Below are 15,633 nucleotides of genomic sequence, written 5' to 3' on the forward strand. Positions count from 1 at the left end.
CTTCTGTCATCTGAAGATAGGAATCTCACACTTATCTTTCTCCACACACACCTCTCTCCCTCCTCATCCTTCCCTTTCACTCAAATTCCTTTGTCTATTTTTCTTGGATTTCCCTTTTTTTTTTTTAAGTCCACTCAGTACTTCCTGTGCTGATATTTATAATATTTGGCTTTTTTCTGTGCTTCCTCCATTTCTGCAGACAGGATACTCTGTCTCTCTTTCTCTCCCTCTGTTGGGGCCATTATCCCGTGCCTGGCCACGTATCTTCTATCTGTATCCCTCAAATGGTCTGTCTAGCCAGTAGCACTAACATACACACACATGCAGGCAGCTTAATAGGACACTCAAACACAGCTATCAAGTTTTCAATTCCTCTGTAATCTGTCATATTGTTATCGCCAGGATTGTGATGTTTTTTCGCTCCTCTTCCCTCATGGCTTTAAATGTGACACTGTGTGAAACTGTGCATCCTATCTACCAAAAGCCGACAACATCACACAGACCAACCTTTCATAAGGGGTATTGTTGTTGATATCTGAGCATCTGTGGTGCAATTTGAATTTTTTTAAATAGAGAATAGAAAACCACAAATGTGTTTTGGGATTGCACTGGAGTCTGTGTTTTTGTCTGTCTGTACACAATACTGATGGAAGGTTATTGTTCCTACTGTATTGATTTGAGGTTTAAAAAAAATCTGATATGAGACTCAAGATAGACTCTAAAACATATCTTATAAGTTGAGTTATAAGTTTAAGAGCTTATTTCTAACCTTGTTTTTCATTTATGCTATGCCTAAAAAAAACACGAGTCTTCAGGTGTGTTGGTATTAATGAATGACTTCTGATGTGGAGCCAAAACAAGACAATCTTCATCTATAAAAATGTAAGCAAATGTAGTTCATCAATTTCTTAAATCTAGGAATTCACAAAAGTACAATTAAAAACGTAATGTTGGAAGAAACTGATTGATACGTCAATGAAAAACACTTGTTAACAGAGGATGTCATTATTAATACAAGCAGCGCTGCTTTTACACGTCAGCTCAGATTCTGATCAGGTTTAAAGTGAAAGTCAGGATCAAACTGTTTGTCAGGTTGTGTTCATACACTTGTGCTAAAATACTATAAACATCCTGTAGAGCATGAGTATGTCTAATAATGTCTTGATCAGACACAATTCCTTGGCGGCATGTCATTTATGGTCAATAAAACAAAGCTGAAATGTCTGCGTTTTATGTGAATCTATCAATCAATTCATCTGACAGGCTGTTTAATATGAAGCCAGTGCAAAAAGACACAGTGCAGAGGAGGATGGATGGGGACAGAGGGAACGAGGGATGGAAGGAAAAGGAGAGACGCTTACATGTTTCTCTCCTTCGATCCTCTTGTCAGCCTGTTGAACAGCTTCCAGGTACTTAAAATGCAACTCCATCAGGCGATCAACCTGGATAGAGAATAAACAAACAGAAAGGCAAAAAGTGAGAGATGCCGCGCACCTCAAAGAACCGGGAAAATAGAGAGACATGAGCAAGAAAAGCAAGAGCGCAGAGAAGAGACAGAACAAGATGAGATAAATACGCTAAATAGTTTTATAATATTACATATAAGGTACATATATTGACTACATGTGTAGACTAGATGCTACGTTTGTGGAAAGATATTTCTGCCTTTAATTTGATCTAATTTGGATGCTCACTTTAAACCAGGTATAGCGAGCACAGAGAAAGACACAAATACATAAATCCCTTTTGTGAAATAATCATAACTGTTTCAACGTTTGTAGTAACTCAAGTATTCATGTTAAACCCACACGCCTGTTGTTCGAAGACGATAACATTTCTTTTTAGTATATTTTTTAAGTACTGAATTAGTAGGGACTCCTGATTCAATAAGCAGCAGATCCTCGGAAACCAAAGCATATGGGTATCAGACGCACAAATACCTCGGCTTAGACATACTGATGAAGCAATCTGCTGGCAATCAAAAACAAGAGTTGCAAAGAAAAAGACTCTTAGGAAGGGAAGAATGAAGAGGGAAAGCAATAAGATGAAGAAAACGTACCTTCTCACAGTCATTCTCTGTGAACTTAGTGAGGAGTCGGCTTCTCTGTTGGGACTTGAGATTTCGCAGCATGGAGGCGATGATGGAGCTCACATGTTCTAAGGAGAGAAAAGCGAGGAGTTAATTTACAGATTCTTTATATTAAAAGGCAGCCTTTAAAACATTCTCCAAAGCTTTCCATCAAATTTTTTATCGTCTTCTGCATTTTCGGCCTAGTGTCGTGGAGGTAGTTGGCCAATGTGGTATCCCAGACATCCCCCTCTCTAGCCAGGCTTTCCAGCTCTTCCTGGGCTATCCCAAGGCGTTCCGAGGCCACATGGGATATGTAAGGCCTCCAGCAAGTTCTCGGTCTACCCTGGGATCTCCCCCTGGTTGGGAGTGCCCAGTAAACTTCCAATGGAAGGTGCCCAAGGGAGATCCTGAGTAGATCCCTGAACCACCACAACTGTCTTCTTTCCACGTAAAGGAGCAGCGGCTGTCTGAAGTCCTCAGTTCTCACCCTCGTCTCTAAGCACGAGCACAGACACCTGACAGAGACTAATTTTGGACACTTGAATTAATGACCTTGTTCTCTCGGCCATTAGCAAGAGCTCTATTGTCACCTATTGTCCCAAACTCTGGGACCATAAGTTTAGTTTGATCAAATTTCAAATGAATCTTCATAATGTATTATTTCTTACAGAACATACTGCAGTGCACGACTGCCTTTCTTTTCTAACTTCTCAGACAAACACATGCAGTACGTACACCCCCGTACCTCATTAAAAAGCTCATTACACTGACCAACGCAGGCCAACAGGTGAATGTGCTTAAACAAGCACATGAGCACTTTTATCCTCCATTATTGAAAATGGTCTCAAACAGTCACATCCACATACCTCAGAAAGAACAAATCTATTAGCACGTGATAATTTGCAATTACAGCATATAGCCAGTAAGGCATGTGTATTCTTACACAGAGTGCGCAGAACAAGTGGAGAAAATGTTATTGAAATTTAGGAATCAATTTTCATCTTAGGGCACGCTGGAACATGTGTAATGGTTGTGGCTGTTGCTGAATTACATTTCTCAAGGTGATGGAAATTTGTCTGTAGCAGCTCTGGGCCAATAGAGCAAGAGGGAGGTAGAATAATAAACTAAATTAGCTACAAAAACTAGTTATTCCAATTGAGTGCCCTCGTCAACCAATTCATGCTACGTTGGATCTCATTCAAATGCTTTCTTACTGACGGGCTGCACCCTTGGGCGACAACATGGTGTAATATTTCTGTATGATATTGAATGAATGGCACACGCTACACACAGGGAGAGCAGATTGTGATATTGTAAAAACTCTGGATATACAGAGTGGATGGAAAAAAATGTAATTGGACTTTATCAACAAGAGGTCAATATTCTCTCTCAACAAGGCTTTGCAGTTGCTAAGCAACAAGAGTACAAGAATCAATCCCATTTCTGCTTTTTAAAAAAGGGTCGTGTTTACTGTCAGCTCCTTTTGTGCAATCCTCTACGACCCACAGCAACCTCACCCACAAGACTTTAACACTGAAAAACGTAACGCTGTAACTCCCATGTCATTCTTGAATTGTTTAACATATATAGTTATCCGTCAAGCCAGATTGCACTAAAGAATAAAAGCATAAAAAAGTTTGAGAGTGGCTCTAATCCCTGCTAAATCTGACAACCCGAATGACTTGTTTTGAAACTCTTAATAATCAAACGGAATCACGTCACTGCTATCAAACACTTTTTGGTTTTTATCAAATTCCATGTAAATCCAGAGGAGCAGATGAAACCTTGAGGGCACTTAACTGTGCTATGACAGGTATTACATGAAGCTCTGGGTTCAATTAGGTTTAGTCCAAGGTTCCGTTATTTTCATGTACCGTAGACAACCGCATTTCCTGTACACAATGACAGGGAGGCTAACTGCCATTTCCAAAAGGACACTACTTTATCAAGTTGATCCGAGTGGTAATTGATGTCGCCACCTTCACGCCCTGCCGAGGAGGCTATTGATCGCTGGCTGTGGAATGTTCTCTCCCAAAGAGTTTAAAACTAAACAGTGAGCTCTTGGTTTAGATTTGTGAAGGGGTGGAGGCGGGATTACTTTGTGGATACAAGATGGACGGCAAGGCTGAGTAAAAACAGCTTCCTCATTTATCCTTCGAAAGGTGTCCAATCGATACTTAATTTACATGCCTTGCTTTAAACTTTAATATCAGAAACAAAACCAACGGATGAAGAAGAAAGCAAGGAAAGGTTCATGAAAAAATCTCTTCAAATGTATAATTAAAATGTGCACAAGCAAGATAAATATGTTGCACAATGTTGTTGAGAAAGTCAAAAAACATGGGTCACTGTTGTACATGCCAATAATGTAAACACAGGTTTTCTTGGGAGCCATGTATTAATAATGTAAACAACTATGATTGTTAATTGACTGCAGCATTTTAAAAAACCTCTGGAGAGAGAAAACACAGGTCACAGAATGTACCACCTGTACGGTATTTCAATATTATTTTCCATGGGCTTAGGGTTGTCATAACCCCCCCCAAAAAACCTGAACACACACAACCAGTTCCATGCTCATCTCAGCAGTAAATTGGACATTCAACGTTCATCAGACACTCACTCACTACGTTTACATGATGGCATAAACCCGATTTCGGCTGAAGCCCGGTTTCTCTATCCATGGGGGGGTTAACTGCTCTATCTCAGGGTACACGGCACTGAGAAATCCGACTCTTGTCCGAAAGCATTTCATACCCCGCTACGATAGGTGGCGCTGTTTTCATTACAGCTAGTGGTGATACAGCCATTTCCGCTTGACCTCGTCACCACTAACAACAGCAGCCTTCAACTCAGCATATGAGAAAGATGACGAACGGAGAGCAAGGTGAAGCTACGTCCCTCTACATGATGTTGTGCATGTTTACTCTAGGAGTACTGCGAATGCGAACGGCGCATTTGATTAGAATGGTTTGTTTGTTTGTTTTTGCCGGCCGGCACCGGGCAGCGACATTTTATCTAACTGTCGACTTCCGGGTCACGGCCAGGGAGGGAGGGAGGGGGGGGGCAGGATCTCAAGCATGCGCAAAGACGTCATCTCCAGTTGTTGTCTAGCTTCCAGAGTTACATGCGAGCGTTGTCCGATATACAGCCAAATCCGATCTACTTATCTGGGGGTGGTTATCCGACTTCAGTCGGACACAAGAAATCTAGATTTGTGGAGTTACATGACATGGATCTTCGATTGAAACCGGACAACGCCAGAAATCGAGTTTCAATCGGACACATGTAACCGCAGTGACTAGTGTCTCAGTTGTAAACAAAACAAAATATTATGTTAATCATATTGTTATATAAGTTATAACTAATGCAATACAAAATGGATTCGCTGATACCGCCGGTGTTGCTCTTTAAGAAATTTTATAATTTGCCAGAACTTATCGCAATGACAAATTTGTATTCGGGGGGTTTGAATAGAATCAACTCAGATAAAGTTCCCACACAAAACCAGACACTGACCAAACTCTACATGAGGGACAAAGACCCATTTGAGGATCTGTGAGTTTTGACTTCCTACACTTTCGACTTTGCATGTTCTCCCCGTGTCTGTGTGCATGTTCTCTGAGTATTTTAGCTTCCTCAGATAGCCCGGACGCAGATTGGAATTAGGCCAATGAGCCATTAAATTGTCCGTAGATGTCAATGTGAGCATAAATGGTTGGTTATTTCTGTATGTCAGTGCTGAGACGCGCTGGCCAACTGTCCAGGGTTTACCCTGGCTCTTGCCCATTGTCAGCCGGGATTGTCAGTAGCCCACCCAAACCCATCATAGAATAAGTGCTATAGATAATGAATGAATGGATGGATGAAGTTCCAGGGCTGAATGTCTTTGATTGGTCAGAATCATCTAGCCCAGCAACCACTACTCAAATTCTAATATCTGAGCTACAGTTTGTGTCCTTACGCATTAAAAAAAAAGAAAGTGAGACCAGGGGAACAAGCTGTGAGCATAAGAGAACACGAGTTAAGAGAGGTATTAGCTATAGAGTGAACTAATTATATATTTAATATTTTGTTCCTGTCCCTTTCAAATCTGTCATCAGTAGAATTTGCCTTATCTGCCTGATTGAGATGGAAACATAAACACTTACAAGGAATTCAATTTCCTAGTCAAGTTCTTGAGATTAGTTCGACAGAAACATTTGGCAGACAGATACAACAGCCTAGGAACTAAAACAGGAATTAGATTCCTGTGATCAAAATGTAAGAAATGCTCCTGAGTTCTGGTAAAGGTTCCTGGTAAAGTCCTGCTGATTACGAACAGGAAAGTGTTGGGTTCTCTGGAGACGCTAAGTAGACCCTCAAACAAAGTACTGTAATTTTGGTAAGAGTTTTCTAAACAAATTCCACATTCACTAGTATGGCTGATGGTCTTTAATGACATAAGAAGAAGAAGTATTTTTCACACATTCCTAGTCTTATTACAGAAAGACAGTATAACTTTTATTAGCATTTCTCATAAAACATGTCACATATTGCAATTATGTTTCACAACGAGACGTTGCATGCCATTGGTCTATCTTACTTTTCTCTTACCAAAGAGTGATGCATTTGCCCTGAATGATGAGGTTGTCTGTTTCTCAACAGAATATTTAGTGATTTGGAACATTTCATATATATATATAAAAAATACCTCAGCATATCTCATTAGAGTGTGAGTTTACAGAGATGGAACATGATCAATTCCCACACGAAGAAAGAACAAACGTGAGGAAGATGTTAATTAGATGTGTATTTACACAGGGATCTAACCGCAAATCTCTCCCTGTGAAATACACTAATAATAGGATTACACAGCATGACTCTGACAAAACAGATTACATGATAACTTGTATCATGTAAAATGTTATTAATCTCAATCTGTTCCAAAGGCACTCAGTGATGGGAGGGGAGATGATTAAACGAGAGTGTTATGTGATAGTCTGCTTTTGACTGAAATATGCGATGAAAGTTTCATCATTAAATCCAGATAACCAAGTTTCTCCATTATAGACACTAATCTGTTCTTATAGATTCTGCTACGTGGTCATGCTTTCTTAATCTCCATTTGGTAATAACAGGAGAGAGATACTGCAGGGTGATAATGTAATGGGCTGACAAAATTCCACATTTTATCTTAGTCAAGAAGCTGCAATAATTCATGGAGAAATCTTTTTAATAAAAGTGTTCTATTTCTATCAGATGGCCTTTTCCAGCTCTCCCCCTCTCTGTGTGCTCACATGCACATGCTTGTACTCAAACTCTCCTTTTCTTGGGCTCTTTTCATCTTTGGTGGAGCTTCTATTTAAATACAAAAAAGATTTAAAAAAAAGTAGGCCTCTTCGTTCCTGTCTGAGCTACTTAAATCTTATTGTTATTCTATGATTACTGCAGGCCTAATACCTTTTAATATTCTACTGCCAGAGGATGGTCTCAGTTCCTGTCCTGCCAATGAGATAACTGTAAACATTCTGAAAAACACTGCATCTCCTCCAACCCTTTGTTTATTTGTTCCCTTGAGTACATGAGCATACAGGCCCCATTTTAGGCCCTGATCATTGACTACCCATGGACCATTATCCATGTTCTGGCCCTTGGTGTCTCATTGCAGGTCATACCGATCTAGATCTTTGCCCTTCTGGAATGCAAGCCTCCTGCTTGTTTCTCTCTCCCACTTTGTTTTTTTATTTCTTCTAACTAATTTTAAAGCAATAGGTAAAACTCTGAAAAGTTATTTGATTTACAATACACAACATCTTGGTCCATGTCTTCTCTGCGTATGTTACCTCTTTTGTTTATCCTAAGATATTTGTATTTAGTTTTTTCAGTTTTGCATCACAGGGCTTGAAACATCTACGTTCCCACTTTCAGATAATGGAGTTCTGATGTCTGAAAGTAGCTTTGGTGGTACCTGGTAATTGCTTGATCATATTCTTTATTCATGTTTACAGTCAATACTGTTGTCATTGCTATTATCCATATTGTAACTGTAGGAGATATAAATAAAAATTGACTTGAACTGCAGAGCCACTAAATGACATCTTCTCTCATTCCTAATTAAATATAATGATTAAAAGATAAGGTTCATGTTAAGGACACTCTTAGCACTAAAAGGTGTTTGTGTAGCAGTCTCACACTTCAGCTGCAAATACTTCCTTTCCCTCCCTCAGAGTCTCCCTAAAGCACTCTCTCAACCAAACAAACACCCATGTGCTCACATGCACACAAGGAAACGTCTTTTTGGACTTGGCTTTGCCATGTAAATGATTTGTTTACTTCTGTTCCTTCCTATGCTCGCTCGCATCATTAACCATGTAAATATAATAACCGGTTGCCACCAATTTCCATCATACAATCCCATTTCACTGGTAATGACAAGAGTACATCCACCAATGAACTGAGACCTCAAAACAAGGTGAATGGCAGCGTTGTGACAAGACTATTCATGATAGGTAGCTTAATCGTAGAGCCACTGACAAGGTTCAAGTCTAGGATGCTCAAAAGGGGGGAAATAACAGGAAACTGACAGAATTTGTTTCCTTTTGTTTGAGCTTATTTTCTATTCATTTACAATGTCTCTATTAATTATGTCAATCTGCATGCTAATACGGTCTGAAAATCCCTAGTCATTTGTACTGTTTCAATTTCAGAAAGGATTTTACGGGGATAGAGAGAGAGAGAGAGAGAGAGAGCACTTGGGATTGGAGGACAGAGAAGTCTACCTCCTAATTACTTTTGTTTGAAGCAGCTGATGGTTAATTAATCTACTGTGTTATTCTGGTATTCTGGAGAACCACTTGATTCACTGCATATTCAATTAGTGGTGTTACTGAGAAGGAGGGTTCACTCAATACACCTCATATTATGACAAGAATCCTGTTAAGCCAATAGCTTCTCCACAAATCAGTAGAGACATGATATGCACCCTGCCTCAACAGGCTGAAATCAGAAAACAATGGCGACATGTATGTGCATGTTACATTATGACCTTTAAGTTTGAATATAGAGAATTCTGGTGGCTGCCTTATGTGTCGCTTTCTCTTTCAGCACCACCCTCACTGTATTTACTGTCCAGCGGTGACCTCATGTTGAGTGGTTGAATTGATAGCAAATTTTGGAGGTTGTCTCATTTTTTTTACCTCTGAAAGGGTCATGCTTTAACCCCTGACACGTTGTGAGTTTGTTTGTTGGCAGAATTACATAAAAAAAACATTTCATCTACTCGATGGAAGGATTGGACCAAACACATACAAAGGGGTGAATCAAGGAATCTTTTTCACTTTCTTTAACAATGAGAGAAAGGGCAATTTTTTAAATATACCCCAATTTCACAGAGGATAACTCATAGATTTTTTTTTTTTTAATTTAGGGGACTGATATGTGTGTGTTTGTGACAGATCCAAATAAACATCGAGAACATTTAAATATGGTTTCATACGGCCTTGGCGGAGATATACGCTTTCAGTTTCCCCTTTAGTTATATTTGATGCTATATGTTTATTAAAATGTAGGCTTACTGGAGTATGTGTTTGTGTGCATGATTGTGTATTTATATGTAAATGTATCTTGCATGAATGTTATCATTTTTTGGAGCATCTGATAACACCAAATATCCCACTAAGCCGGGATTTGTAGAACCACACATCTCTGCATCTATTAAAACTGGATACTTTCTAAGATGCCTAGATTACATACAGTATTTATTTTAAATCGGTAGTGATTACATTCATTTAATATGTAGTAGATTCTAGAAGATATCTAGGACATTTGATGGTGCACAAAAGCAGTTTATATTTTACATACATGCAGCATAACTGACTTGGTAGTAATGTTCACCTGCTTGCTTCTCCTTTAAACATGAATTAGTCTATTTTATTAGTATATTTATGCATATTTAAAAAAACTATTGCAGTGTCTGTTCTAAAATTGCCTGTTGGGAATCAAATCAAACTTAATCAGGAATATGCTGTTCTCTTGTCCTGTATTAATGCTTGTCAGGTACTTCAGAATTATTCCTTGACATTAGTGAATCCTCCTCAAACAGTTCTACTTGGTGGATGTTCTGTTCTGTCTTATATGCAGTGAAGATTTTATAGTCTTTGTCGAATGAAACTTAAATTGCTTTATTACCTTTCACTTGTGTGGCTTATATATAATTCTGAATGGCTTACTGAACAGCTATTCAGGTATTTCAGAGGTCTTTAAAGCAATTGCCACAATCTTCAGACCCAAGTTCAAAAACGTAATGAAAGTCTGCAATTCAGCTCGATATAAAGCCTTGCAGCAACAACAGGAATGTTGTGCAGTCCAATATAGTGAAACAAAAATAATCAGATTATCAAAATGATCTTGTGGGACAGACATTATTGTTGCCGTCCACCAGTTGGTGTCCACTGCTGTAGTCTATCAGAGAACGTAGAAGAAGCCATGTTTAACTTAGTATAAACAGTTATTGTAGTTTTACTTGTAAAAAACACCAAATGTGTCCAAATCGCACAAAATTAGACATAGAGCTTCCTCGGGCAATAAAGAATACGCATGAGTGTGAAGAGGAACGCTTGCGAGTTGTGCATTTTACACACATACAGACAGGCGTTGGTAGATATAACATGGCTGGTTTTGAAGACAAATAAGTAGCTTACACCTGAGGGTTCTCGGCAGGGGGGGTTAACTGTTACGCCAAGCTATTTTCACTACTCCCCCCCCCCCCAGCGGCTCCAGGAGGTCGAAGGTTAATTAATTCAGTCCCTGGGTGAGAAAGGAAGACACCTTTAATAAGCTCTGCAGGGCTGGGAAGCCCCACCGGATGTATCAAACTTAATTAATACGGACAGAAGGAGAGAAGGGGTTTCACATTTTCGACACAGGTAATCAAACTCAGAGCAATGAGATGGACAAGGTTTCTGCCTCTTTCTTTCAGTCTACTCTCTATTCTGTATCATATGGACATCCCATCTCTCTCTCTCCCTCTCTTGTTTCTGCTTCCTATCTCTCACTCAGGGAGAGTGACCAAGAGAGCTTTGAGAGCACAGGAAGTAAAATCAATCAAGATTGGATTGATAGAGTAAACTGACAGGCCGAGGAGGCAGCAGACCGTGATACATGAGCAGATTAGGATTGAGGTGTGACAAGACGATGCATAAAAGTTAAAGCAGAGGAAGTAAAAAGTCTGTCATGATTAGTATAGTATTTTAAAATACTAAAATCAGCTATGTATATTTGTATGGATAGGGATTATAATAGGTGTTTAATTGAATCTGAAGAATCAAGTGTATGAGCAGAATCCTGGCAACTCTGTCATTTAAAAAATGTTGATCAAGTAGGTAACATAAAATTTAATAAAAAAAGTAAAGAATAAAAGATTTCCAAGATATTTTGAGTTATTTGCTATAACTACTCCACATCCAGATTATCCAGGACAAGAAGGAAATCTGAAAATTATCTCTTTTTTCATTGAAACTGTGAAAACCATTGATCTAAAATGTGTCATTTTCACACAGAAATGCTGGAGACATTTTACCCATGAGGTTTGGTTTCCATCGGTTTGTTTCCTATATCTGTTAGTTGCAACATTCCATGCAGCACTAATAGATTAAATCAAAAAACAACGCATGTCACTGCAGCTTTCATTCTTTGGACTAATGAGCCACAACACTAGTGACTGACCTTCATGCTCCTTCTCTGATGCTCCAGTTTTTTTCAACTTCTTCGGGGTTTTCATGAAGATTGGAAAGATAGTTCGCAAGCCCAGGATGTCCACAAATTTATGGCAGTTATCCGCTCCCTCTGGTCCAATCATCCCGTGGTCCAGCACCTTCAGACCACTGGTTCGAGACATTTTCTTTTCTCTGCAGCAAAGGAATGAAAGGAAAAGATGTTGAAGCCAGGGATACTTACTGTTATTTCTATAAATAGAAAGAACATTCACGTTTCTACTATTTCAATGCACTTTTTTTTACATTTTACAATAACAAGGAATTTGGACACACTTTTCAACTATACAGTATCAAAGAAAATGTATAAAAATTCAGAACCATATACCTACAAAGTAAATAGTTTCTCATAATTACATTTCCCTCTAAGTAAACACACAAAACTACAACGGCACTCAGAAAAGCGCATAGGCCCAACAGTCGTCTTATATCAAGCTGAACCAAATTGTACACACTCATATATCTCCGTCCCCTTAATGTACCATTTTTTTTCTCAATTCATTCATCATTTCCTGGGAAATGGTGAAGATGTCAAATAATAAACAATCCTGCAATGTTTAAAGAAAGTGAAAAAAAATCCACCCCTTAAACAGAATATAATATTCTGTTCACCATATCCTTATCGTGGATTTTGCTAATTCACCGAGGCTCAATGTTGTTCTTTTCTCTTCTCATGGGCAAATTTTGTCAGAAAAACTAATAAGGTTCAGCAGTCATTAGGTAAAATCATCTCTCTCCAACAGCTGCCTCTGTGCCTCGTACAGGTCTCTGTGAGGAGGAACCAGCTCAGATGATATTGTCTCGTCGAGAAAATAAACCATAATAAATCCTATTCGCATAAGCTCCACTAACACCCTAGTTTAAATGAGATAAAACAAGCAAACAAATTACTCTGATAATCTATCACCATAATGAACCTGAAAATATTTGTTCTGACAAACAAGTAAATTGCAACTTAGATACTCATCTGTTTTTCGTCATCAAAGAACTGACAAGTGGGACCAACCATTTCCTGCACACACACACATCACCACTTCACACCTCCTCTGAGGAAATGTAGCCGTCTGTCACGGTGTCACTTCCTCCATTCCCACCAATGACAGATGATAGTGTTTATCTCAGAGGAGGGACACATATTTCAGGCAGTTGAGTCTGGTTCTCCAGACAGACACCTTACATATGATGGACGGCAGGAGACGCCGATGGGGAGCTGTTTCCAAAGGGAAACAGGGCAGTTCAGTTGGCAGGCAGCTGAGTTTACTCAACATCCTGGTGTCGTGAACTGTGCCGTCGTCACTCCAAAATGGAGAGTGGGTCGATTCATTTTAAATGCTACGGTGCACAAAGACGGCAGCAGGTATTTGATTAGACTCGCATTCTACATGAGACAGAATCACTCAAACATGGGCCCTGGTTAGAGCGTTTGTAAACCTGTTTTAACACTAAACACCGGCCAAAGCAGAAAACAGTAAGGATCCCTTCAAGTTGGAAAGGATGTGCATTCAAAAAAGTTCATGATACTTTAAATCAGTGATGCCAGGGTTACGGCCCGCGGGCCGGACCCGGCCCGACTGTACATCACATCCGGCCCGAGGGTGATAAGGGGAGAATATCAATTTTAATTTAATTTTGATGGAATTTAAAAAAAAAAAAAATTAAAATTTTCGGTGGACTCCGTTAGTTGGTCTGTTGCTGCTGCCCGCCTCAGCTGCAGCAGCGCCGGTAGTGCTGATCGAGATGTTGTCAAAGAAGAGGAAGGTCGACACTGAAGCTCGCATCTTTCAGGATAGATGGAGAGAAAATTATTTCTTTTGGGAAGTAGGAGGCAAACCCGTGTGTCTTATCTGTCGTCAACAAGTGGCTGTACTAAAGGAGTACAACATCAAACGACACTACGAGACCCACGCCGAGAAATACGGCGAGTACACAGGGCAACTCCGGACTCAAAAGCTAAACGAGCTAGCATCATCGCTACAGAAACAGCAAGCCGTATTCTCCAAATGTCGAGATACACACGAAGGTTCGTTTTATTTTAATACATATTGTAACGAACTGATAGTTGAGTTCTGTTCTGTTTGACTGCTTGATATGTGGTTGTTATGAATGTTCCGCTAAGTACACCGTGTTGAATAAGTACTGAGATGTCCTGAGTGTCTGTGAATAGGTCGGGGTCGGACATGTGACAGTTCTTGACCAATGGCTGTGTGGGATGACAGGCTCTCATTGGCTGGTTCGTTGGCGTGTCAGGGGTGAATGGGGAAGTGGAGGGAGAAGACGAGTGTTGATAGATAGATAGATAGATAGATAGATAGATAGATAGATAGATAGATAGATAGATAGATAGATAGATAGATAGATAGATAGATAGATAGATAGATAGATAGATAGATAGATAGATAGATAGATAGATAGATAGATAGATAGATAGATAGATAGATAGATAGATAGATAGATAGATAGATAGATAGATAGATAGATAGATAGATAGATAGATAGATAGATAGATAGATAGATAGATAGATAGATAGATAGATAGATAGATAGATAGATAGATAGATAGATAGATAGATAGATAGATAGATAGATAGATAGATAGATAGATTACTTTCCGAAGGGAAATTAAGTTGTCATAGCAGCCGGTACATTTGAATACAATAAAATACAAAAATACAATACAATAGAATAAAATAAAAAATATTGAGGTAGAAAGAATAAAAAACAGATGGTAATGTTATTGTTAGACAGTATATAAGAATAGTACAGTATATATAGTATATAATAAAACATAATATATATTTATATATGATAGTAATTATACCAATATAAAAGCAGTATATAGTAATAATGGCAGCAACAGTATATATAATAATAATAGTAATAGTGATATAATAATAGTAATTATAACATGTACACATGTATAAATATGTGTATATAGACTTATGTATACAAAGGATATACAGAGAGTATGATATATTTTATCATTTCCAGTGTGATATGGGGGGGAGGGAATAAAAGGGGCTGGGGTTGACTGATAGCCAGGCTAGTGCCATAAAGGCACATGGGGGTGCCTCATCTGTTATTGAGCCAATTTAGTTTTTAGATAGCTCATATTTGCCTATTTTTTCAAGAACCGTTTTGTTTTACTAATTCCTACTTGATATTCAATCACATGGTCTAATGTTGGACTAATTTATTCTGGCGCTTTCTTTCTGTGACTCGTTTAGGCCTACTTGGCCTGGCCTTCTTTTAATTGGCCTTATTTTGCATTGACTTGTTTTCATGTGCAAGCCTTCAATAAATATAATAAAAGTAATTAACAGTTTACACTTGTGTTATTTATAGGAAATGTGTTTTGTTGGCACCTAGTCTATTTTGTTGCATTTCTAATTTATAAATGTAGGCTACTTGCATGGATAGGAAAATGTAACGTTTTTAGAGGGTAACTGTCTCCTGCTTTAGGCTATGTAATTTTAGGCCTCATTGTGAGGCTATTTTGGTGCCGATGCAATTTCTTATTGATGTGTAGGCCTTCATGAATAATTTCAAATAACCTACCTATCCATGTGTTGAGTCAGTGTTTGGCCTTTTCAGTCCGAAAGTGTAATCCGGCCCCCTGAGGTCTTGCTTGAAAAAATCTGGCCCCCTGTCCAATTTCACCCTGGCATCCCTGTTTTAAATAGTATAAGTAAAGTAAAAGAAACTTTTACCAGAGTTGGTCTGACAAACATTTTGCTCTGCCAAGAATTAATCAAGGCACCAGATGTGAAATCTGTATGTAGCTCAGAGCTATAAACAAAAGAGGCGGCCTGA

General features: G+C 38.9%; 1 protein-coding gene across 1 annotated transcript in view; it reads right to left on the minus strand.

Moving 5' to 3' along the window:
* ctnnbl1 (catenin, beta like 1) overlaps nt 1-15,633 on the minus strand; it is a 50,557-nt gene that overhangs the window by 18,101 nt on the left and 16,823 nt on the right. The window contains exons 11-13 of the mRNA XM_061074358.1: nt 11,777-11,958; nt 2,060-2,157; nt 1,362-1,442 (exon numbers count right to left, since the gene is read on the minus strand). Coding sequence (XP_060930341.1) covers nt 1,362-1,442; nt 2,060-2,157; nt 11,777-11,958 — 361 coding nt within the window. The remainder of the gene's footprint in view (nt 1-1,361; nt 1,443-2,059; nt 2,158-11,776; nt 11,959-15,633) is intronic.

This window comes from Limanda limanda, chromosome 7, assembly GCF_963576545.1.
Source record: "Limanda limanda chromosome 7, fLimLim1.1, whole genome shotgun sequence".
Classification (NCBI taxonomy): Eukaryota; Metazoa; Chordata; class Actinopteri; order Pleuronectiformes; family Pleuronectidae; genus Limanda; species Limanda limanda.